Here is a 22,931-nt window from a genome sequence, read left to right as displayed (position 1 = left end):
AATCAGCCAAGACCTCAGAAAATAAATTGTAGACCTCCACAAGTCTGGTTCATCCTTGGGAGCAATTTCCAAATGCCTGAAGGTACCACATTCCTCTACCACAATAGTATGTAAGTATGAACACCATGGGACCATGCAGCCGTCATACAGCGAGACGCGTTCTGTCTCCTAGAGATGAACGTACTTTGGTGCGAAAAGTGCAAATCAATCCCAGTACAACAGCAAAGGACCTTGTGAAGATGTTGGAGGAAGCAGGTACAAAAGTATCTACATCCACAGTAAAAACGAGTCCTATAGCGACATAAGCCTCTGCTCCAAAACCACCCACGAAGCAAAAAAAACAGACTACGGTTTGCAACTGCACATGGAGAGAAAAATCTTACTTTTTTGTAGAAATATCCTCTAGAACTGTTTGGCTATAATGACCATCGTTATGTTTAGAGGAAGAAGGGGGAGGCTTGCAAACTGAAGAACACCATCCCAACCGTGACGTGACATGTTGTGTGGGTGCTTTGCTGCAGAAGGGACTGGTGCACTTCACAAAATAGATGACATCATGAGGATGGAACATTATGTGGATATATTGAACTAACATCTCAAGACATCAGTCAGGAAGTTAAAGCTTGGTCGCAAATGGGTCTTCCAAATGGACAATGACCCCAAGCATACTTCCAAAGTTGTGGCAAAATGGCTTAAGGACAACAAAGTCAAGGAATTGGAGTGGCCATCACAAAGCCCTGACCTCAATCCTATAGAAAATGTGTGGGCAGAATTGAAAAGCGTGTGCGAGCAAGGAGGCCTACTCTGTCAGGAGGAATGGGCCAAAATTGACCCAACTTATTGTGGGAAGCTTGTGGAAGGCTACCCGAAACGTTTGACCCAAGTTAAACAATTTAAAGGCAATGCTACCAAATACTAATTGAGTGTATGTAAACTTCTGACCCACTGGGAATGTGATGAAAGAAATAAAAGATGAAAGAAATAATTCTCTCTACTATTATTCTGACATTCACATTCTTAAAATAAAGTGGTGATCCTAACTGACCTAAGAGGGAATTCTTACTAGGATTAAATGTCAGGAATTGTGAAAACGGAGTCTAAATATATTTGGCTGAGGTGTATGTAATCTTCTGACTGTACATACGTTACTTCTAGATAGGACTGACTTGAAGTAAGATATTTATCGGCAATGTGACATATGAACGTCTCCCCCTGTGTTCTCCAGGTGTCTGCTGTGAACATTGTTACATATGAACGTCTCCCCCTGTGTTCTCCAGGTGTCTGCTGTGAACATTGTTACATATGAACGTCTCCCCCTGTGTTCTCCAGGTGTCTGCTGTGAACATTGTTACATATGAACGTCTCCCCCTGTGTTCTCCAGGTGTCTGCTGTGAACATTGTTACATATGAACGTCTCCCCCTGTGTTCTCCAGGTGTCTGCTGTGAACATTGTTACATATGAACGTCTCCCCCTGTGTTCTCCAGGTGTCGGCTGTGAACATTGTTACATATGAACGTCTCCCCCTGTGTTCTCCAGGTGTCTGCTGTGAACATTGTTACATATGAACGTCTCCCCCCGTGTTCTCCAGGTGTCTGCTGTGAACATTGTTACATATGAACGTCTCCCCCTGTGTTCTCCAGGTGTCGGCTGTGAACATTGTTACATATGAATGTCTCCCCCTGTGTTCTCCAGGTGTCGGCTGTGAACATTGTTACATATGAATGTCTCCCCCTGTGTTCTCCAGGTCTCAGCTGTGAACAAGTACGACCCTCCTCTGGAGGTGGTGGCAGCCAAGGAGCACATGAGTCACATGGTATACCAGCTGATGCAGCCCCAGGTCATCTACGATAGGTAAAAACAGCACGACCCGCCAACTACCCTGACTGAACTACCCTCCTTAGAACACGACTTTCAGCCAATCAGAAGTCGATACGATGAATATTCTAAATAAAGCTTACATACTGAATTAACTTGTGCTCGCAATCTTTAAAAATGAAGAAACGTAGCTTTTCTGACATTTATGCTCTATTTATACATCATAGAAACTGACCTATCCCCTGGCCTAGAAAAATCTGATTTTTCTGATTGGCTTGTTGTCCTGAACAATGGTAAAGTACCTCCTAGACTCTTTATCCTTGTGCTCTCCCTCTCTCTAAATGGTGTACTGTGTCATCCATGTGTTGGTGTGTGCGTGTGTCCCAGCACCCTGCCCAGTCTTGACTCTCCCTACCCCATGCTGGTGTTGACTGGGCCCCAGGCTTGTGGGAAGAGAGAGCTGGCCCACAAGCTCTGCCGAGAGTTCAACGACTTCTTCGCCTACGGGTGAGTCCCAAGTGCCAAATGGTACCCTATTTCCTACATAGTAGTGCACTACTTTTGGCAAGCTGTGGCCAAACTCTGGGGGCTTGTGTACATCCATAAAGCACACTTTTCCATATATAGTGCACTACTTTTGGCCAGCTTGCTTCTCGGATTTTGTGCTCATTGGAATAGACTTTATCAAAGGATGCAGTTACCTTAAATATGAGAAGGCCTGGTCACAAGGCTAGGGTTAGCCTAGAGGTGAAGGCTAGGGTTAGCCTAGAGGTGAAGGCTAGGGTTAGCCTAGAGGTGAAGGCTAGGGTTAGCCTAGAGGTGAAGGCTAGGGTTAGCCTAGAGGTGAAGGCTAGGGTTAGCCTAGAGGTGAAGGCTAGGGTTAGCCTAGAGGGGAAGGCTAGGGTTAGCCTAGAGGGGAAGGCTAGGGTTAGCCTAGAGGGGAAGGCTAGGGTTAGCCTAGAGGGGAAGGCTAGGGTTAGCCTAGAGGGGAAGGCTAGGGTTAGCCTAGAGGGGAAGGCTAGGGTTAGCCTAGAGGTGATGGCTAGGGTTAGCCTAGAGGTGAAGGCTAGGGTTAGCCTAGAGGTGAAGGCTAGGGTTAGCCTAGAGGTGAAGGCTAGGGTTAGCCTAGAGGTGAAGGCTAGGGTTAGCCTAGAGGTGAAGGCTAGGGTTAGCCTAGAGGTGAAGGCTAGGGTTAGCCTAGAGGTGAAGGCTAGGGTTAGCCTAGAGGTGAAGGCTAGGGTTAGCCTAGAGGTGATGGCTAGGGTTAGCCTAGAGGTGAAGGCTAGCGTTAGCCTAGAGGTGAAGGCTAGCGTTAGCCTAGAGGTGAAGGCTAGCGTTAGCCTAGAGGTGAAGGCTAGCGTTAGCCTAGAGGTGAAGGCTAGCGTTAGCCTAGAGGTGAAGGCTAGCGTTAGCCTAGAGGTGAAGGCTAGCGTTAGCCTAGAGGTGAAGGCTAGGGTTAGCCTAAAGGTGATGGTTAGGGTTAGCCTAGAGGTGAAGGCTAGGGTTAGCCTAGAGGTGAAGGCTAGGGTTAGCCTAGAAGTGAAGGCTAGGGTTAGGGTTATTGTTTAGGATGGTACTAAATATATTTCACCAGGATCCCCTCTGGTTCCCCATCCATAGATACATGATACTTCCACACTGTTAAACCAGATGTTCAATACCTCCAACACATGAGCAATGGGGAGTGATAAATAACAAGGTTCCCCACCACGGGCAATAGAAGAAATAAGAAGCAGTAAATAGTGGTAGAGAGAGCACGAACACTGGAGCGCTGGAATCAAAAGAACATCTGCTGGACATAGCTTGTCTATGGCTCTCACCTTACGCTGGTTTTAATAGAAACCTCTACACCAGGGTTCTCTATCCCTGTTCCTGGAGAGCTACCCTCCTGTAGGTTTGAACCCTGTTCCTGGAGAGCTACCCTCCTGTAGGTTTGAACCCTGTTCCTGGAGAGCCACCCTCCTGTAGGTTTGAACCCTGTTCCTGGAGAGCTACCCTCCTGTAGGTTTTAACTCCAACCCTGTTCCAGGAGAGCTACCCTCCTGTAGGTTTTAACTCCAACCCTGTTCCAGGAGAGCTACCCTCCTGTAGGTTTTAACTCCAACCCTGTTCCAGGAGAGCTACCCTCCTGTAGGTTTTAACTCCAACCCTGTTCCAGGAGAGCTACCCTCCTGTAGGTTTGAACCCTGTTCCTGGATAGGTACCCTCCTGTAGGTTTTCACTCCAACCCTGTTCCTGGAGAGCTACCCTCCTGTAGGTTTTCACTCCAACCCTGTTCCTGGAGAGCTACCCTCCTGTAGTTTTGAACCCAAACCCTGTTCCTGGAGAGCTACCCTCCTGTAGGTTAACTCCAACCCTGTTCCTGGAGAGCTACCCTCCTGTAGGTTTGAACCCTGTTCCTGGAGAGCTACCCTCCTGTAGGTTTTCACTCCAACTCTGTTCCTGGAGAGCTACCCTCCAACACCAGTTGTAACTAACCTGATTCAGTTGATCAACCAGCTAATTATTAGAATCAGGTGCGCTAGATGAGGGTTGGAGTGAAATCCTTCAGGAGGGTGGCTCTCCAGGAACAGGGTTGGAGAGCCCTGCTCTACACACAGACACACGCACACACACTTCCTTCTACATCCCCGAACCCAGGGGAGGTCACCCCATCCCAGCCCCTGTCCTCTCCAGAGCTAACGTAAAAAACAGTTAACAAACTTACCCCTCCAATATGACAAGAACCTGTTGATGTGGCCATGGAGTGCTCCACTTCACCTGGGTAGTGGAGTTGGTGTGCGCTTGTGTGCATCAAAGCGAGTGTGTGGCACGTGTCTGTCTATATGTCTAGTCTGTCCGTTATTCTGTCTCGGTGTGTTGCAATACCATTATGATCCTTAGGAGTTTGATTATTTGAAATGTTGGATTATTGTGCGCTTGTTGACATTTACTGCATTGATTGATAGGAACATAAGCAGTTCGCTGCAGCCATAACACCTGCTAAACTGTGGACATGACCAATGAAGTTGAGTTGCTAGCTTGAATGTATTGCTGTATTGTCATTGGAACCATTTGTCTCTTGTTGTCACAGAACCTGCCATACCACCAGGGGTCCCTACTTTGGGGAGGAGGACGGGAGCGACTACCATTTTGTCACGGAGGAAGACTTTCAGAACATGATTCACATGGTACATGTTTGAGATTGACTATGTTGCTGTGTGATTGAGCAGAATTACTGATCAACAAATCACCTTGCATCCATTGTTTGATTAACGTTAGCGATTCTGCCCCTCGCTTTGCTCAAACTGATCCCCTCAAACACACTGATAGTGTGTCAGTCTCAGATGAATTTAAATTCTTTCTGTTCGTAAAGATAAAATGTGAAGGTTCAACAAGCCATGGTTAGCCCTGTCCATGACACCACCACATATTCATCGTACTTCAGAATTTAAATATACAGTGTCTTCGGAAAGTATTCAAATCCCTTGACTTTTTCCACATTTTGCTACGTTACAACCTTACAAATCCTTAGAAATCTACACACAATACCTCATAATGACACAGTGAAACAGGTTTTGAGAATTTTTTGCAAATGTCAACAAACCCAAAAACTTTTTTAAAGTAAGATTTCCATAAATATTCAGACGCTTTGCTATGTGACTCAAAATTGAGCTCAGGTGCATCCTGTTTCCATTGATCATTCTTGAGATGTTTCTACAACTTGATTGGAGTTCACCTGTGGTAAATTCAATTGATTAGACATGATTTGGAAAGGCACACACCTGTCTATATAAGGTCCCTCAGTTGACAGTGCATGTCAGAAAAAACTAAGCCATCATGTCGAAGGAATTGTCCGTAGAGCTCCGAAACTGAGCAATCGGGGGAGAATGGCCTTGGTCAGGGAGGTGACCAAGAACCTGATGGTCTCACTGACAGAGTTCTAGAGTTCCTCTGTGGAGACAACCATCTCTTCAGCATTCCACCAATCATGCCTTTATGGTAGAGTGGCCAGACAGAAGCCACTCCTCAGTAAAAAGCACATGACAGCCCACTTTTAGTTTGCCAAAAGGCACCCAAAGACTCTCAGACTATGATAAACAAGATTATCTGAATGCCAAGCGTCATGTCTGGAGGAAACGCTACGCTGAAGCATGGTGGTGGCAGCATCATGCTGTGGGGATGTTTTTCAGCGGCAGGGACCAGGAGACTATTCGGGATTGAGGCAAAGACGAACAGAGCGAAGTACAGAGAGATCCTTGATGAAAACCTGCTCCAGAGCGCTCAGGACCTCAGACTGGGGCAAACGTTCACCTTCCAACAGGACAATGACCCTAAGCACACAGCCTAGACAATGCAGGGGTGGCTTCGGGACAATGTCCATCCCAGCCAGAGCCCGGTCTTGAACTGAATCGAACATCTCTAGAGAGACCTGAAAATAGCTGTGCAGCAACGCTCCTCATCCAACCTGACTGAGCTTGAGAGGATCTGCAGAGAAGAATGGGAGAAACTCCCCAAATAAAGGTGTGCCAAGCTTGTAGCGTCATACCCAAGAAGACTCAGGCTGTAATTGCTGCCAAAGGTGCTTCATCAAAGGGTCTGAATACTTACACTATCGTTCAAAAGTTTGGGGTCACTTAGAAATGTCCTTGTTTTTGAAAGAAAAGCTAAATAAATTGTCCATTAACATAACATCTAATTGATCAGAAATACAGTGTTGACATTTTTTATGTTGTAAATCTTTTTTTTCGGCATATCAACCACCACTCCAGTGTTCCAATGGCACGTTGTATTAGCTAATCCAAGTTTATCCTTTTAAAATGCTAATAGATAATTAGAAACCCCTTTTGCAATTATGTTAGCACAGCTGAAAACTGTTATGCGGATTAAAGAAGCAATAAAACAGGCCTTCTTTAGACTAGTTGAGTATCTGGAGCATCAGCATTTGTGGGTTCGATTACAGGCTCAAAATGGCCAGAAACAAAGAACTTTCTTCTGAAACTCGTCAGTCTATTCTTGTTCTGAGAAATGAAGGCTCTTCCATGCGAGAAATTGCCAAGAAACTGAAGATCTGGTACAACGCTGTGTACTACTCCCTTCACAAAACAGTGCAAACTGGCCCTAACCAGAATAGAAAGAGGAGTGGGAGGCCCTGGTGCACAACTGAGCAAGAGGACAAGTACATTAGAGTGTCTAGTTTGAGAAACACACCTCACAAGTCCGTAACTGGCAGCTTCATTAAATAGTAACCGTAAAACACCAGTTTCCACGTCAACAGTGAAGAGGCGACTCTGGGATGATGGTCTTCTAGGCAGAGTTGCAAAGAAAAAGACATATCTCAGACTGGCCAATACAAATAAAATATTAAGATGGGCAAAAGAACACAGACACTGGACAGAGGAAGATTGGAAAAAAGTGTTCGTATCACAAAGAAGAACATTTGTGAGACGCAGAAAAAATGAAAAGATGCTGGAGGAGTGATGACACCGTCTGTCAAGCATGGTGGAGGTAATGTGGTGCTCTGGGGGTGCTTTGGTGGTGGTAAAGCGGGAGATTTGGACAGAGTAAAAAGGATCTTGAAGAAGGAAGGCTATCACTCCATTTTGCAACGCCATGCCATACCCTGTGGACGCCAATTTTCTCCTACAACAGGACAATGACCCAAAGCACAGCTCCAAACTATGCAATAACTATTTAGGGAAGAAGCAGTCAGCTGTCTATAATGGAGTGGCCAGCACAGTCACCGGATCTCAACCCTATTGATCTGTTGTAGGAGCAGCTTGACCGTATGGTACATAAGAAGGGCCCATCAAACCAATCCAATTTGTGGGAGGTGCTTCAGGAAGCATGGGGTGAAATCTCTTCAGATTATCTCACCAAATGTACAACTAGAATGCCAAAGGTCTGCAAGGCCTGTAATTGCAAATGGAGGATTCTTTGACGAAAGCAAAGTTTGAAGGACACAATTATTATTTCAATTAAAAATCATTATAACCTTGTCAACGTCTTGACTATATTTCCTATTCATTTTGCAACTCATTTCATGTATGTTTTCATGGAAAACAAGGACATTTCTAGGTGTGTTACCCCAAACTTTTGAACGGTAGTGTATGTAGATGTGATATTTCAGTTGTGTTTTTTTCATACATCTGTTTTCTCTTTGTCATTATGGGGTATCGTGTGTAGATTAATTTAAAAAAAGGCTGTAACCTGACAAAACGTGGACCAAGTCAAGGGTCAGCATACTTTCCGAAGGCGCTGTTCATCCAGACAGCAATTTATTTTGTGCAAATGTGTGTAGCCCAGACATGACAAGTCTTCTGGTTTGAAGTTTTGTAAGTAGTTCTCTTAACTCTAAAAGACAGTAAATCAATTGTTATGTCATACTAAGTTATTGGCTACTTAAATATATTTCCTTATATCTAACTTTTTTGACACTTCAAAGCACAAGAGTTGTACCATATTCCCAAAGGAAGAAGTCCTAGATATCCTACACGGGGGGGCCTGAGGTACTGTAGAGTACGCCTGCCCAGCCAACTGTCTTAACTTCAGGCCCATTCATTTGTCTTCCTAAAGGTAAATATGTAAGCGCCATGGGGCCTTAATAAATAGAGATCTCTCTCACAGTGATATTAGGAGGAAACCCTTTGAAGTGGGAATCCTAACCATGCACACTCTAAAGTACAGAGGTAGTGTCTCAGGTGAAGTGGGGATCCTAACCGTGCACACTGTAAAGTACAGAGGAAGGTGGAGACCCTTCCTCCCTTATCACATACATACATCACAGACTCCCTGGATCATTCAGACCACGTCAGACCAGTTCAGATGGAAACAGAAACATACAGGTCATTGTGAAAGTATTCAGACCCCTTCCCTTTCTCCACATGTTGTTACATTAAAGCCTTATTCTATAATGGATCAAATAAATCCTCAACAATCACAATGCACTGTACATCAGACTCGTATGCCCAACCACACACACACACACACACAATACACTGTACATCAGACTCGTATGCCCAACCCCACACACACACACACACAATACACTGTACATCAGATTCGTATGCCCAACCCCACACACACACACACACACAATACACTGTACATCAGACTCGTATGCCCAACCCCACACACACACACACACACACAATGCACTGTACATCAGACTCGTATGCCCACACACACACACACACACACACACAATACACTGTACATCAGACTCGTATGCCCACACACACACACAATACACTGTACATCAGACTCGTATGCCCAACCCCACACACACACACAATACACTGTACATCAGACTCGTATGCCCAACCCCACACACACACACACACACACACACAATGCACTGTACATCAGACTCGTATGCCCAACCCCACACACACACACACACAGCAGCTCCATCCCGAAAATGTGCCTCAATCAGTGAGTCCTTGTGCTTGTTTTATTGTTCCAATTAGCCTGTCAACAGAGGAACGATAAGCCTGATGGTTTCCAGCCCTCTAAAAGTAGGGGGTGAAGTTAAGCACCACAAGTGTCGAGCTCCTGAGGGAGTCTCTCAATAGTCAGTAGGGCACAATTTATATCAGAACATCAACTAGAAATGTGATATCTAGAATGTGGGCATGAGAGCCTTACCAATTCTATGTGTTACATTTCTATCTGAATATTGGGGGAAGTGTAGCCTACCTTGAGAGTAGACTACAGTCCTCAGAGCTGTCCGTAGGGTCGTAAAGCGTGATGGATCGTAACGCCGAGCGTATCGGCCCCAGGTGCAAGTAGACGAGGGGTCAAAGGGAGCGGCTGTGTGAAATACAGGGTAGCAGGGGAAGTAATGGTACCTCTGACTGCAGGGTCAGGTGTTCACCTCACAGGTGGGGACATTATAGCTGTGGTTGTTACTCTTCTCTGGACATAGCAAGGGTCGTGAAGGACCCAGTAGGTCCATCGAAGACCACTTCCATTTTGGAATATGAATTTGACTCTTAATTAAGTAAATGTTGCACCCCACGATAGTTGACTGTCCCAACTTACAGCTTTCTGTTAACTTTTGTTTTCTTTCTTTTTATCTCCCCCCGGTCTCCCTCTCTCGGTCTCCCTCTGTCTGTCTGTCTCTCTTTCTTTCCTTCTCCCTCTGCTCTTCCATTGTCTGTCTTCAGGGTAAATTCCTCCAGACGATGCAGTATGCGGGCCACTGGTATGGTCTGTCTCGTGAGGCCATAGAAGACGTGGCCAGGGAGGGCCTGGCCTGCTGTGTGCACATGGAGCTGGAGGTGGGCGTGAACACACACACACATTCACATAGCAGCAGGAAATTGAAAGGCTCATTTTCTGTATACTGTTCTCCCAGGGCGTGTTCAGTCTGAAGAACAGCCACTTTGAGCCGCGTTACGTCCTGATGATCCCCACAGACAAGGAGCAGTACGGCAGGCGGCTGAGGACCAGAGCTCTGTACACCCAGACCCAGATAGATATGGCTGTAGCCCGCGTGGATACATACGTCCTGATCAACAGAGAGCGCCCAGGCTTCTTCGACAACGTCATCCCCTGTGGTACGTAGCTGATGATGATGCAGACCAGTATATAGAATATAGATATATCGGTATGCAGTCCCTTCAGAAAGTATTCATACCCCTTGACTTATTCCACATTTTGTTGTGTTACAACCTGATTTCAAAATGGATTAAATGTGTTGTTTTTTTACACACAATACCCCTTAATGACAAAGTCAAAACGTGTTTTTCGAAATGTGATTATGAAATATAGAAATATCTCATTTACACAAATATTCATACCCCTGAGTCAATACATGTTAGAATCAGCTTTGGCAGCGATTACAGCTGTGAGTCTTTCTGGGTTAGTCTCTAAGAGCTTTGCACACCTGGATTGTACAATATTTACACATTATAAATTCTTCAAACTGAAAGTTGGTTTCTGATCATTGCTTGACAGCCATTTTCAAGTCTTGCCATAGATTTTCAAGACGATTGAGGTGAAAACTGTAACTAGGCGACTCAGGTACACAAACCCCTTGACCTTTTCCACGTTTTGTTGTGTCACAACACAACTAATTGGCAAAAACACATTAAGAAGGAATGAAATTCCACAACAAGTTCTACAACTGTCCAGTGAAAATCTTATTTTTAAAAGTTCATGTTCTCTTATCTCTTACCCAAATAATGTTGTTGGCGTGTCCTTTATTCGTATTTGTGTCCAAAGCATAAATTAGAGAGAAACCCCCCACCTAAAACTTGTATCTCAAACAGACCATTTAAAAAATGCTTGCTATTTACTTACCGGTTAATATAGCCAATCAGCGGCCTACTCGCGTCAATATTTTTAATGACCGGTATACGCCCACACCATTCCAAACCAGAAAATCTGCTTTTTAACACACTTAATTACCATATTTTGGAAGGAAAACTATTTCACGCATATTGTAATAAATGATAGGTCATATTTCTGAGAAATCTGGAAACGCTGGACCGTTACTTTAAGAGATTTATCTAAATAATCTCAAGTCTGGCGAGGGACGTGTGTGTGTGTGTGTGTGTGTGTGTGTGTGTGTGTGTGTGTGTGTGTGTGTGTGTGTGTGTGTGTGTGTGTGTGTGTGTGTGTGTGTGTGTGTGTGTGTGTGTGTGTGTGTGTGTGTGTGTGTGTGTGTGTGTGTGTGTGTGTGCGTGTGTGTGCGCGTGCGTGCGTGGACACGACCGGGATGCGAAGAAAGATATGCAGACTTGCTGTACACATGTATGGAGATTGTTTTAATAGTGTGTGTGTTCAGATGAGCCAGTGGAGGCATACAGAACCCTGAGGCAGGTGGTGAAGGACTATCTGGGAGTGGAGGAGCAGGGAGGAGAGGACCAGAGCACCACCACAGGTAGGTGTTTGTGTGCATTACAGCACATATATGTGCGATCAAGTGTGTCATTAACGTGTCAGCATCTGTGACAGAGTTGAAGAGGGACTCCCTAGTGGACGAGGCGTCCCCAGCCCCCTCCACCAGAACAGAGACAGTCTTTATGTCTCACTCCGCTCCAGACATGGACCCCTCAGACCACAACTGTAGGAAGTACTACAACAAGGTCCAGGCCCAGCTCACCCCACAGAAGACCTCAGCAGTGAGTCACAACACCCACACACACGTCAGTAGTCACCAAGCCTGCACCTGGTCAACAATGGTATTCAGGCTTTTGTTTCAGCCCAGCACTAATTAGTCTGATTCAACCAATCAAGGTCTTGGCGAGCAGTTGATTAGTTGTATCTGACTGATCCAGTCCTGAGGAACCAGGTGTGTGCTCTCTCTAGCCAAACATTGATTAATCAACGTAGTGTCAGGAAGAAAGAGAATACAGCTGGACTGTATCCCTGGAGGACAGTTTGGCAACCCTAGGTGAACCCCCTGTACCAAGTCTGTCTGCCTTGTGCTGTTGATCACAGTGATCTAGATCAGAGATATTCAACTGACCCCACGAGGTCCGGAGCCTGCTGGTTTTCTCTTCTTCCTGATCATTAATTGCTCACACCTGGTGTCCCAGGTCAAAATCAGTCCCTGATTAGAGGGGAACAATGTCAAACTGCAGTGGAACTGGCTTCGAGGTCCAGAGTTGAGTTTGAGGGATCGAGCCCAATCATCTGACTGATTGATATCAGGGTTGTTATTGCTGAGCTAGATAACCTTATTCATCCACGCCAGCATCATGTTTAAATACTGTATCTCTCTCTCTGGTCCGTAGGAGCTGGCCTCCATCCACAGATACAGCGTCATGTTTAAATACTGTATCTCTCTCTCTGGGCCGTAGGAGCTGGCCTCCATCCACAGATACAGCGTCATGTTTAAAGAGCTGGCCTCCATCCACAGATACAGCATCATGTTTAAATACTGTATCTCGCTCTCTGGGCCATAGGAGATGGCCTCCATCCACAGACGGCAGCAGCTGGTCAGAGAGGCTCTGATGGGGAAGAGTCCCAAAGCCTACACCCAGCTCTTCAAGAGGTACACTATACCCTACCACTCAGACTTGATTGGAGTGTACACTTCAAATCAACAGCTATTCTAGGCATCAACAGCCTCTCCTGTTGTCCTGATTGGCCACATTTGACCCTGATGTTGAAGTGGCAGGTTACAAGGTCATGTGGTAGAATGGTGTTGTATTGCATGCCAACAGCAGAGGGAGCTAGATAGGTCATGGTGAAAAGTGTGTGTGTGTGTGTGTGTCTTTTTAGGAGTAAAGATCACCCCTGCTGCCATTCATACACTAGCTGACAGGAGATATACTCTGTCAATTTCTGCATAATGTCTCTTGTTTTACTGAGAATGTGTTGGGTAGGATGGTCACCTTCAGAACAATAACAACTATGTGTGTTTATATTTTATGTGTGAGAAACGCATACAAGCATTTGTTGAGATTTAAGGAAGTCAGCGATGCACGGTGTAAACAGCAATATCAGGCCGACTTCTGCAACAACTAAGAGTATGAATCACAGGGCTCCATAACTATCATGTTGCGTGAAGCGCATCTGTGCACATGAACAGATGTTTATTGTGAGTGCTACGTCTTGCATCGCGCTCCGCTGCAATACCCTGCTGCTCCTGGCAACCTCATCACTGAGGCTCAGTTTAAAGTGATATATTTCATATCAGATGTTGTTTAGGTATAACGAACCTCTGCATATCACCAATGTGTTGCAGCTACAATCTCTTACCAAGCTCGTGATTCTATCATGTTGACACTATCATGTTATGACATGTTATGTGTAAGGCTTATGTATGTGTGTGTGCCTCCCAGGTGTGTTCACACAGCTCCATCATCATTGGCCTCTCAGATGCAGCGGGACCCCACCCTCTCATCCCCCATGATGCCTAGAGCCAGCCATGACAGACAACACAACCACTCAGAGAATAGCAGGTCTGTACCCAACACACACACACACACACACACACACACACACACACACACACACACACACACACACACACTATTATAGTCTCAACTTGTATAGTCTCAACTATATCCACTGCTGTTGTATTTGTATAGTCCCCTAGGGGACTAGCATCCACTGTAATGCTGAACTTTATTCTTTTCTAACAGACTGAAACGTTCCAATCTATCTTATTATGATTGATCAACAGCAGTGCACACACTTGTGTTAGTATTGACTGGCTGATCTTATGTAGTAGTATTCACTGGCTGACCTTATGCAGTGGTATTCACTGGCTGACCTTATGTACTAGTATTCACTGGCTGACCTTATGTAGTAGTATTCACTGGCTGACCTTATGTACTAGTATTCACTGGCTGACCTTATGTACTAGTATTCACTGGCTGACCTTATGTACTAGTATTCACTGGCTGACCTTATGTACTAGTATTCACTGGCTGACCTTATGTACTAGTATTCACTGGCTGACCTTATGTAGTGGTATTCACTGGCTGACCTTATGTACTAGTATTCACTGGCTGACCTTATGTACTAGTATTCACTGGCTGACCTTATGCACTAGTATTCACTGGCTGACCTTATGTACTAGTATTCACTGGCTGACCTTATGTACTAGTATTCACTGGCTGACCTTATGTACTAGTATTCACTGGCTGACCTTATGTACTAGTATTCACTGGCTGACCTTATGTAGTGGTATTCACTGGCTGACCTTATGTAGTGGTATTCACTGGCTGACCTTATGTAGTGGTATTCACTGGCTGACCTTATGTACTAGTATTCACTGGCTGACCTTATGTACTAGTATTCACTGGCTGACCTTATGCAGTGGTATTCACTGGCTGACCTTATGTAGTAGTATTCACTGGCTGACCTTATGTAGTGGTATTCACTGGCTGACCTTATGTAGTGGTATTCACTGGCTGACCTTATGTAGTAGTATTCACTGGCTGACCTTATGTACTAGTATTCACTGGCTGACCTTATGCAGTGGTATTCACTGGCTGACCTTATGTAGTAGTATTCACTGGCTGACCTTATGTAGTAGTATTCACTGGCTGACCTTATGTACTAGTATTCACTGGCTGACCTTATGTAGTGGTATTCACTGGCTGACCTTATGCACTAGTATTCACTGGCTGACCTTATGTAGTAGTATTCACTGGCTGACCTTATGTACTAGTATTCACTGGCTGACCTTATGCAGTGGTATTCACTGGCTGACCTTATGCAGTGGTATTCACTGGCTGACCTTATGCAGTGGTATTCACTGGCTGACCTTATGCAGTGGTATTCACTGGCTGACCTTATGCAGTGGTATTCACTGGCTGACCTTATGTAGTAGTATTCACTGGCTGACCTTATGTAGTAGTATTCACTGGCTGACCTTATGCAGTGGTATTCACTGGCTGACCTTATGTACTAGTATTCACTGGCTGACCTTATGTAGTAGTATTCACTGGCTGACCTTATGTAGTAGTATTCACTGGCTGACCTTATGTAGTAGTATTCACTGGCTGACCTTATGCACTAGTATTCACTGGCTGACCTTATGCACTAGTATTCACTGGCTGACCTTATGTAGTAGTATTCACTGGCTGACCTTATGTACTAGTATTCACTGGCTGACCTTATGTAGTAGTATTCACTGGCTGACCTTATGTAGTAGTATTCACTGGCTGACCTTATGTAGTAGTATTCACTGGCTGACCTTATGCACTAGTATTCACTGGCTGACCTTATGCACTAGTATTCACTGGCTGACCTTATGTAGTAGTATTCACTGGCTGACCTTATGTAGTAGTATTCACTGGCTGACCTTATGTAGTAGTATTCACTGGCTGACCTTATGTACTAGTATTCACTGGCTGACCTTATGTACTAGTATTCACTGGCTGACCTTATGTACTAGTATTCACTGGCTGACCTTATGTACTAGTATTCACTGGCTGACCTTATGTACTAGTATTCACTGGCTGGCCTTATGTAGTACTATTCACTGGCTGACCTTATGTAGTAGTATTCACTGGCTGACCTTATGCAGTGGTATTCACTGGCTGACCTTATGCAGTGGTATTCACTGGCTGACCTTATGCAGTGGTATTCACTGGCTGACCTTATGCAGTGGTTTTCACTGGCTGACCTTATGTAGTAGTATTCACTGGCTGACCTTATGTAGTAGTATTCACTGGCTGACCTTATGCAGTGGTATTCACTGGCTGACCTTATGTACTAGTATTCACTGGCTGACCTTATGCAGTGGTATTCACTGGCTGACCTTATGCAGTAGTATTCACTGGCTGACCTTATGTAGTAGTATTCACTGGCTGACCTTATGCAGTGGTATTCACTGGCTGACCTTATGTAGTAGTATTCACTGGCTGACCTTATGTAGTAGTATTCACTGGCTGACCTTATGCAGTGGTATTCACTGGCTGACCTTATGTAGTAGTATTCACTGGCTGACCTTATGTAGTAGTATTCACTGGCTGACCTTATGCACTAGTATTCACTGGCTGACCTTATGCACTAGTATTCACTGGCTGACCTTATGTAGTAGTATTCACTGGCTGACCTTATGTACTAGTATTCACTGGCTGACCTTATGTACTAGTATTCACTGGCTGACCTTATGTACTAGTATTCACTGGCTGACCTTATGTACTAGTATTCACTGGCTGACCTTATGTACTAGTATTCACTGGCTGACCTTATGTACTAGTATTCACTGGCTGACCTTATGTAGTAGTATTCACTGGCTGACCTTATGTAGTAGTATTCACTGGCTGACCTTATGTAGTAGTATTCACTGGCTGACCTTATGTAGTAGTATTCACTGGCTGACCTTATGTAGTAGTATTCACTGGCTGACCTTATGTAGTAGTATTCACTGGCTGACCTTATGCAGTAGTATTCACTGGCTGACCTTATGTACTAGTATTCACTGGCTGACCTTATGTAGTAGTATTCACTGGCTGACCTTATGCAGTGGTATTCACTGGCTGACCTTATGCAGTGGTATTCACTGGTTGACCTTATGCAGTGGTATTCACTGGCTGACCTTATGCAGTGGTATTCACTGGCTGACCTTATGTGTTCAAGAGCTTCTTCTTTACTGAGTTCTCAGGTAACACCTCCACACCATCTGGGGACAAGTCTCTGTACACCTCAACATTGATGGATATCTGTCCCTGCTAATGCCTCCTCCCTGTGTACACTGGAATAACCATTAACACAGCTTACGACATACACCGGTGAAATAAGCATTTCTATGTTTACAGCAGGTCTGAGAGCTGAAGGTCATTTGTTAACGTACAACCAACAGGGAGTATAGGTTTAAGGGAGGGAGGGAGGTTTAAGGGAGGGGGGGAGGTTTAAGTCAGCAAATTACTGCCACCAAGTGATTTTCTTACCTATCTTCTTGTGACCTGTAAAGTAGTGTTGTTATGCTCCTGATTTAGTTGAAATAGCTGTGCCATTCCAGCAACTCTATTTTACTTTAATTATTGATTGAATAGATCTTTCTAAAATCCTCCTCATTGGCTTTGGATATAAATATAGGCGTGGGAGGTGTTTTAGAATGTCCTTGGTCGGTCAGTTATTCATAGCAACCAATCCATTAAAAAACGAAGATGTTCAACAGAATGATGTCTGGACCTATCCCATGGCAAAGTCCATGGAATGACATACCTCATGACATACAGGGCATTCGGGAAGTATTCAGACCACTTGACTTTTTCCACATTTTGTTACGTTACAGCCTTATTCTAGAATGGATTAGATATTTTATTTTTGTATTAATCTACACACAATACCCCATCAAAAAAAAAAAAAGATTGTTTGAAATTTTAGCTTATTTATAAAAAATTAAAAAACAAACCTTATTTACATAAGTATTCAGACCCTTCACTATGAGAGTCGAAATTGAACTCCTTGATGTTTTTACAACTTGATTGGAGTCCACCTGGGGTCAATTTAATTGATTGGACATGATTTGAAAAGGCACACACCTGTCTATATACAGTAATGTCCCACAGTTGACAGTGCATGTCAGAGCCAAAACTAATCCATGGAAGAGCTCCGAGACGAGGCACAGATCTGGAGAAGGGTACCAGAACATGTCTGCAGCATTGAAGGTCCCCAAGAACGCAGTGGCCTCCATCATTCTTAAATGGAAGAAGTTTGGAACCACCAAGACTCTCTTCCTAGAGCTGGCTGGATCGAGGCAAAGATGAACAGAGCAAATTACAGAGAGATCCTTGATGAAAACCTGCTCCAGAGCGCTCAGGACCTCAGACAGGGGCGAACGTTCACCTTCCAACAGAACAATGACCCTAAGCACACAGCCAAGACAACGCAGGAGTGGCTTCGGGGCAAGTCTCTGAATGTCCTTGAGTGGCCCAACCAGAGCCCAAACTTGACCTGAAAATATCTGTGCAGCAATGCTCCCCATCCAGCCTGACAGAGCTTGAGAGGATCTGCAGAGAAGAATGGAAGAAACTCCCCAAATACAGGTGTACCAAGAGGTAATCGCTGCCAAAGGTGCTTCAACAAAGTACTGAGTAAAGGGTCTGAATGGTTCATGTGATATTTTACATTTTTCATATATGAGCAAAAATGTCAAAAAAACTGTTTTTGCTTTGTCATTATGGGGTATTGTGTGTAGATTGATGAGGAATATAAATATTTAATAACATTTAGAATAAGGCTTTAACATAACAAAATGTGGAAAAATTCAAGGGGTCTGAATACTTTCTGAATGCACTGTACCTAATGACATAACCTCCATTAATTGGTACAAATTTAACCCAGTTTTCATGGTTATAAAAGATCTGGAAGTCTACATGCTTGGGCCAATTTGCCTTCAACACAGACTGTCTGATACCACCTGTATGGGATGTTTTACCTGTCTCTCTCTCTATGGGACATATTTGACGGAGGAGTGTCTTATGGCTGATGGCGCTTTCCATCACTTTCTCTCCTCCTCAAGTATCTGGTTTCACAACAGAATATGTTCCTGACAGCTCTTTGAGAAGGAGGGGTTGTGTCAGTGTGAGACTGGGACAGAGCCAACCTGCCAATGAGACTTTAATACTGTGTGTCAGGTTTCTACCAGTCTACCTACTGTAACAGTAATGTACATACACACACTTGGCAGCTCCATTGCTTTCTCCTTTTCACTTGTCTTTATTATTTATCTGTGTCTGGCTGTTTTGTCTGTCTCTGTCTCTTTCTCTCTCTGTTTTACTCTCTCTCTCTCTCTTTCTTTCTTTCTGTTTTACTCTCTCTGTTTTACTCTCTCTTTCTCTCTGTTTTACTCTCTCTGTCTCTCTCTGTTTTACTCTCTCTGTTTTACTCTCTCTCTCTGTCTTACTCTCTCTCTCTCTCTGTTTTACTCTCTCTCTCTCTCTGTTTTACTCTCTCTCTCTGTTTTACTCTCTCTCTCTCTCTCTCTCTCTCTCTCTCTCTGTCTTACTCTCTCTGTTTTACTCTCTCTCTCTCTGTTTTACTCTCTCTGTCTCTCTGTCTCTCTGTTTCTTTCTTTCTCTGTTTCTCTCTCTCTCTCTCTCTCTCTTACCCTGTCTCTCCCTGTTTCTCTCTGTCTCTCTCTCTCTCCCTCTCTCTCTCTTACCCTGTCTCTCCCTGTTTCTCTCTGTCTCTCTCTCTCTTACCCTGTCTCTCTCTTACCCTGTCTCTCTCTTACCCTGTCTCTCTCTCTCTCTCTTACCTTGTCTCTCTCTGTCTCTCTCTCTCTTACCCTGTCTCTCTCTGTCTCTCTCTCTCTTACCCTGTCTCTCTCTGTCTCTCTCTCTCTTACCCTGTCTCTCTCTGTCTCTCTCTCTCTTACCCTGTCTCTCTCTCTCTTACCCTGTCTCTCTCTGTCTCTCTCTCTCTTACCCTGTCTCTCTCTGTCTCTCTCTCTCTTACCCTGTCTCTCTCTGTCTCTCTCTCTCTTACCCTGTCTCTCTCTGTCTCTCTCTCTCTTACCCTGTCTCTCTCTGTCTCTCTCTCTCTTACCCTGTCTCTCTGTCTCTCTCTCTTACCCTGTCTCTCTACTTCTCTCTCTCTCTCTTACCCTGTCTCTCTCTCTCTCTCTCTCTTACCCTGTCTCTCTCTCTTACCCTGTCTCTCTCTCTCTCTCTTACCCTGTGTCTCTCTCTCTCTCTCTTACCCTGTGTCTCTCTCTCTCTCTCTCTCTCGTACCCTGTCTCCCTCTCTCTCTTACCCTGTCTCTCTCTCCCCCTTGGTATCAGCTCTGATGACTCCCGTGCTAGTTCTGGCCTGTCCATTCCCAGCTCAGCAGGGGCCTTCTCAGAGACAGCAGGGCCAGCCGGGTGTTCAGACCTGGGCTTGGACACCACCGTGGAGCCCCTGGATGTCTCCTCTCTGGGACACAACCTGGACATGCTGAAAGGTGACTTACCCTAGCTCAATCTCCTCTCGTTTTGACCAATGACTGGCTCCCTCTCTGTATCTCTCTCTGTCTCTGCCTTTCTTCATGTCTCTCTCTCTAGCAGGTGGACATTTTGTCATGACACTTATTCCTCTACCCCATAGAACTGTGTTGGCTAGTCATCAATCTCTTTCTCTCTGTTCCCTCAATACTTTCTAGTGTGATTCTCTTGTTCTAGATGTATGATAATCTACAGTTGAAGTCGGAAGTCTACATACACTTAGGTTGGAGACATTAAAACTAGTTTTTCAACCACTCCACAAATTCCTTGTTAAAAAACTATAGTTTTGTCAAGTCGGTTAGGACATCTACTTTGTGCATGACAAGTAATTTTCCCAACAGTTGTTTACAGACAGATTATTTCACTTATAATTCACTAAATCACAATTCCAGTGGGTCAGAAGTTTACATACACTAAGTTGACTGTGCCTTTAAACAGCTTGGAAAATTCCAGAAAATTATGTCATGGCTTTAGAAGCTTCTGATTGGCTAATTTACAGCATTTGAGTCAATTGGAGGTGTTCCTGTGGATGTATTTCAAGGCTGTCACTCCCTGACCTGAGTATTCTTTGTTTTCTTTATTGTTTTGGTTAGGTCAGGGTGTGACATGGGTGATGTATGTGTTTTTTGTACTGTCTAGGATTTTTGGGGTTGTTTACTATCTAGGTGTTTATATATGTCTACGGTTGCCTAGATTGGTTCTCAATTAGAGGCAGGTGTATCGTTGTCTCTGATTGGGAACCATATTTAGGCAACTATCTTCCATATTGATGGAGTGACCATCACAAAGCCCTGACCTCAAGCCTATAGAACATTTGTGGGCAGAACTGAAGAAGTTTGTGCGAGCAAGAAGGCCTACAAACCTGACTCAGTTACACCAGCTTTGTCAGGAGGAATGGGACAAAATTCACCCAACTTATTGTGGGGAGCTTGTGGAAGGCTACCCGAAACGTTTGACCCAAGTTAAACAATTTAAAGGCAATACTACCAAATACTAATTGAGTGTATGTAAACTTCTGACCCACTGGGAATGTCATGAAATAAATAAAAAATAAATAATTCTCTCTACTATTATTCTGACATTTCACATTCTTAAAATAAAGTGGTGATCCTAACTGACCTAAGAGGGAATTTTTACTAGGATTAAATGTCAGGAATTGTGAAAAACTGAGTTTAAATGTAATTGGCAGAGGTGTATGTAAACTTCCGACTTTAACTGTATGTCTCCTCCCTAGATATACCAGTTATGGATCCTCTGTATATATGAAAGCACACATCGTTCCAAGTATTAGTAACTCATTGGTTGTGTACTTGTTTCTCCCCCAGATCAAGTAGAATCTGGCCACACTCCTGACGCCCCTCGCCCCGGCTCCGAGCTCCTCTCTCCGGGCGCCACCGCCACCATGGCACGCCCAGGCTCCAACGCCAAACCCATACTGCCACCTATCCTGTCGGGACGCAAAACCCCCGGACCCAGCCCTAAGCCCCAAACCCTGAGACAGGAGAGAGAGGGAGAGGGAGATGAGGAGTGAAGAGGTACAGGAGAGAGGAAGAGGAGGAGTGAAGAGGTACAGGAGAGAGGAAGAGGAGGAGTGAAGAGGTACATGAGAGAAGAAGAGGAGGAGGAGGGAAGAGGTACATGAGAGAAGAAGAGGAGGAGGAGGGAAGAGGTACAGAAGCGAGGAAGAGGAGGAGTGAAGAGGTACAGAAGCGAGGAAGAGGAGGAGTGAAGAGGTACAGGAGAGAGGAAGAGGAGGACTGTAGGGGTACAGGAGAGAGGACGAGGAGGAGTGAAGAGGTACAGGAGAGAGGGAGAGACAAGTAGATGCTCCATTCAAGAGTTGAAAGGTCACACAGAATGAACAATGATGGACACATTCACCTGTCTTTTCTGAATAAAGACGTACCTGTGTGTTAGCTGGTCCAGATGGAGTCATTCATTTACTAATAATATAGTCACAGGACAGAATAATTAGAATGTAAGGACATTACACCAAATATAATGATTCCCTGCTTCAACTTGACTCAAACCGAAACATACATTATAATACATTTAGTCAATGACATGTGCCAAACTCTTGACTTCTCAGTCTTGCTATTGGGCTCCTGAATGGCGCAGCGATCACTGCATCTCAGTGCTAGAGGCGTCACTACAGACCCAGGTTCGATTCCAGGCTTTATCACAACCTGCCGTGATGGGAGTCCCATAGGGTGGCGCACCATTGGCCCAGCGTCGTTAGGGTATGGCCGGAGTAGGCCATCATTTTAAGTAAGAATTTGTTCTTAACTGTCTTGCCTAGTTAAATTAAGGTTTAATAAATAAAATATTGACTATACAATCTATTGTTGTTGCTATAACCTGTACTGCAATGCAGAAAGATATCCTGGACAGTCACCCATTAATAAAGATGATTACAGTATAATAAGATAATTGAGCCGTTCTTCAATCGCTGCCAAAGGGTGAGTTATCTGTGTGTTCTGTTGTAGGGCAGGGCTGGGTATCTACTGTATAAGGGTGAGTTATCTGTGTGTTCTGTTGTAGGGCAGGGCTGGGTATCTACTGTATAAGGGTGAGTTATCTGTGTTCTGTTGTAGGGCAGGGCTGGGTATCTACTGTATAAGGGTGAGTTATCTGTGTGTTCTGTTGTAGGGCATGGGCTGGGTATCTACTGTATAAGGGTGAGTTATCTGTGTGTTCTGTTGTAGAGCAGGGCTGGGTATCTACTGTAT

The 22,931-nt window shown here is 44.6% G+C and overlaps 1 protein-coding gene across 2 annotated transcripts; it reads left to right on the top strand.

Moving 5' to 3' along the window:
- The first annotated feature begins 1,150 nt into the window (after positions 1–1,150).
- On the top strand, positions 1,151–22,650 carry LOC109910277 (leucine-rich repeat and guanylate kinase domain-containing protein-like). 2 transcript variants are annotated; one of them, XM_020509413.2, is made up of 11 exons: positions 1,151–1,852; positions 2,204–2,323; positions 4,890–4,986; positions 9,964–10,077; positions 10,155–10,356; positions 11,589–11,684; positions 11,747–11,925; positions 12,712–12,800; positions 13,594–13,713; positions 20,002–20,162; positions 21,528–22,650. In XM_020509413.2, exons 1-11 carry the CDS (start codon positions 1,719–1,721, stop codon positions 21,731–21,733), a joined length of 1,518 nt encoding a protein of 505 aa, XP_020365002.2. In that variant the 5' UTR covers positions 1,151–1,718; the 3' UTR covers positions 21,734–22,650. The 2 variants fall into 2 exon arrangements, with proteins under 2 accessions (XP_020365002.2, XP_031674054.1); XM_031818194.1 differs by having other exon boundaries at positions 1,158–1,852; positions 11,759–11,925; positions 21,528–22,627.
- Positions 22,651–22,931: the final 281 nt, after the last annotated feature.

Source organism: Oncorhynchus kisutch, unplaced genomic scaffold (genome assembly GCF_002021735.2).
Source record: "Oncorhynchus kisutch isolate 150728-3 unplaced genomic scaffold, Okis_V2 scaffold1284, whole genome shotgun sequence".
Lineage (NCBI taxonomy): Eukaryota > Metazoa > Chordata > Actinopteri > Salmoniformes > Salmonidae > Oncorhynchus > Oncorhynchus kisutch.
This window is presented reverse-complemented; position numbering and strand designations above follow the sequence as displayed.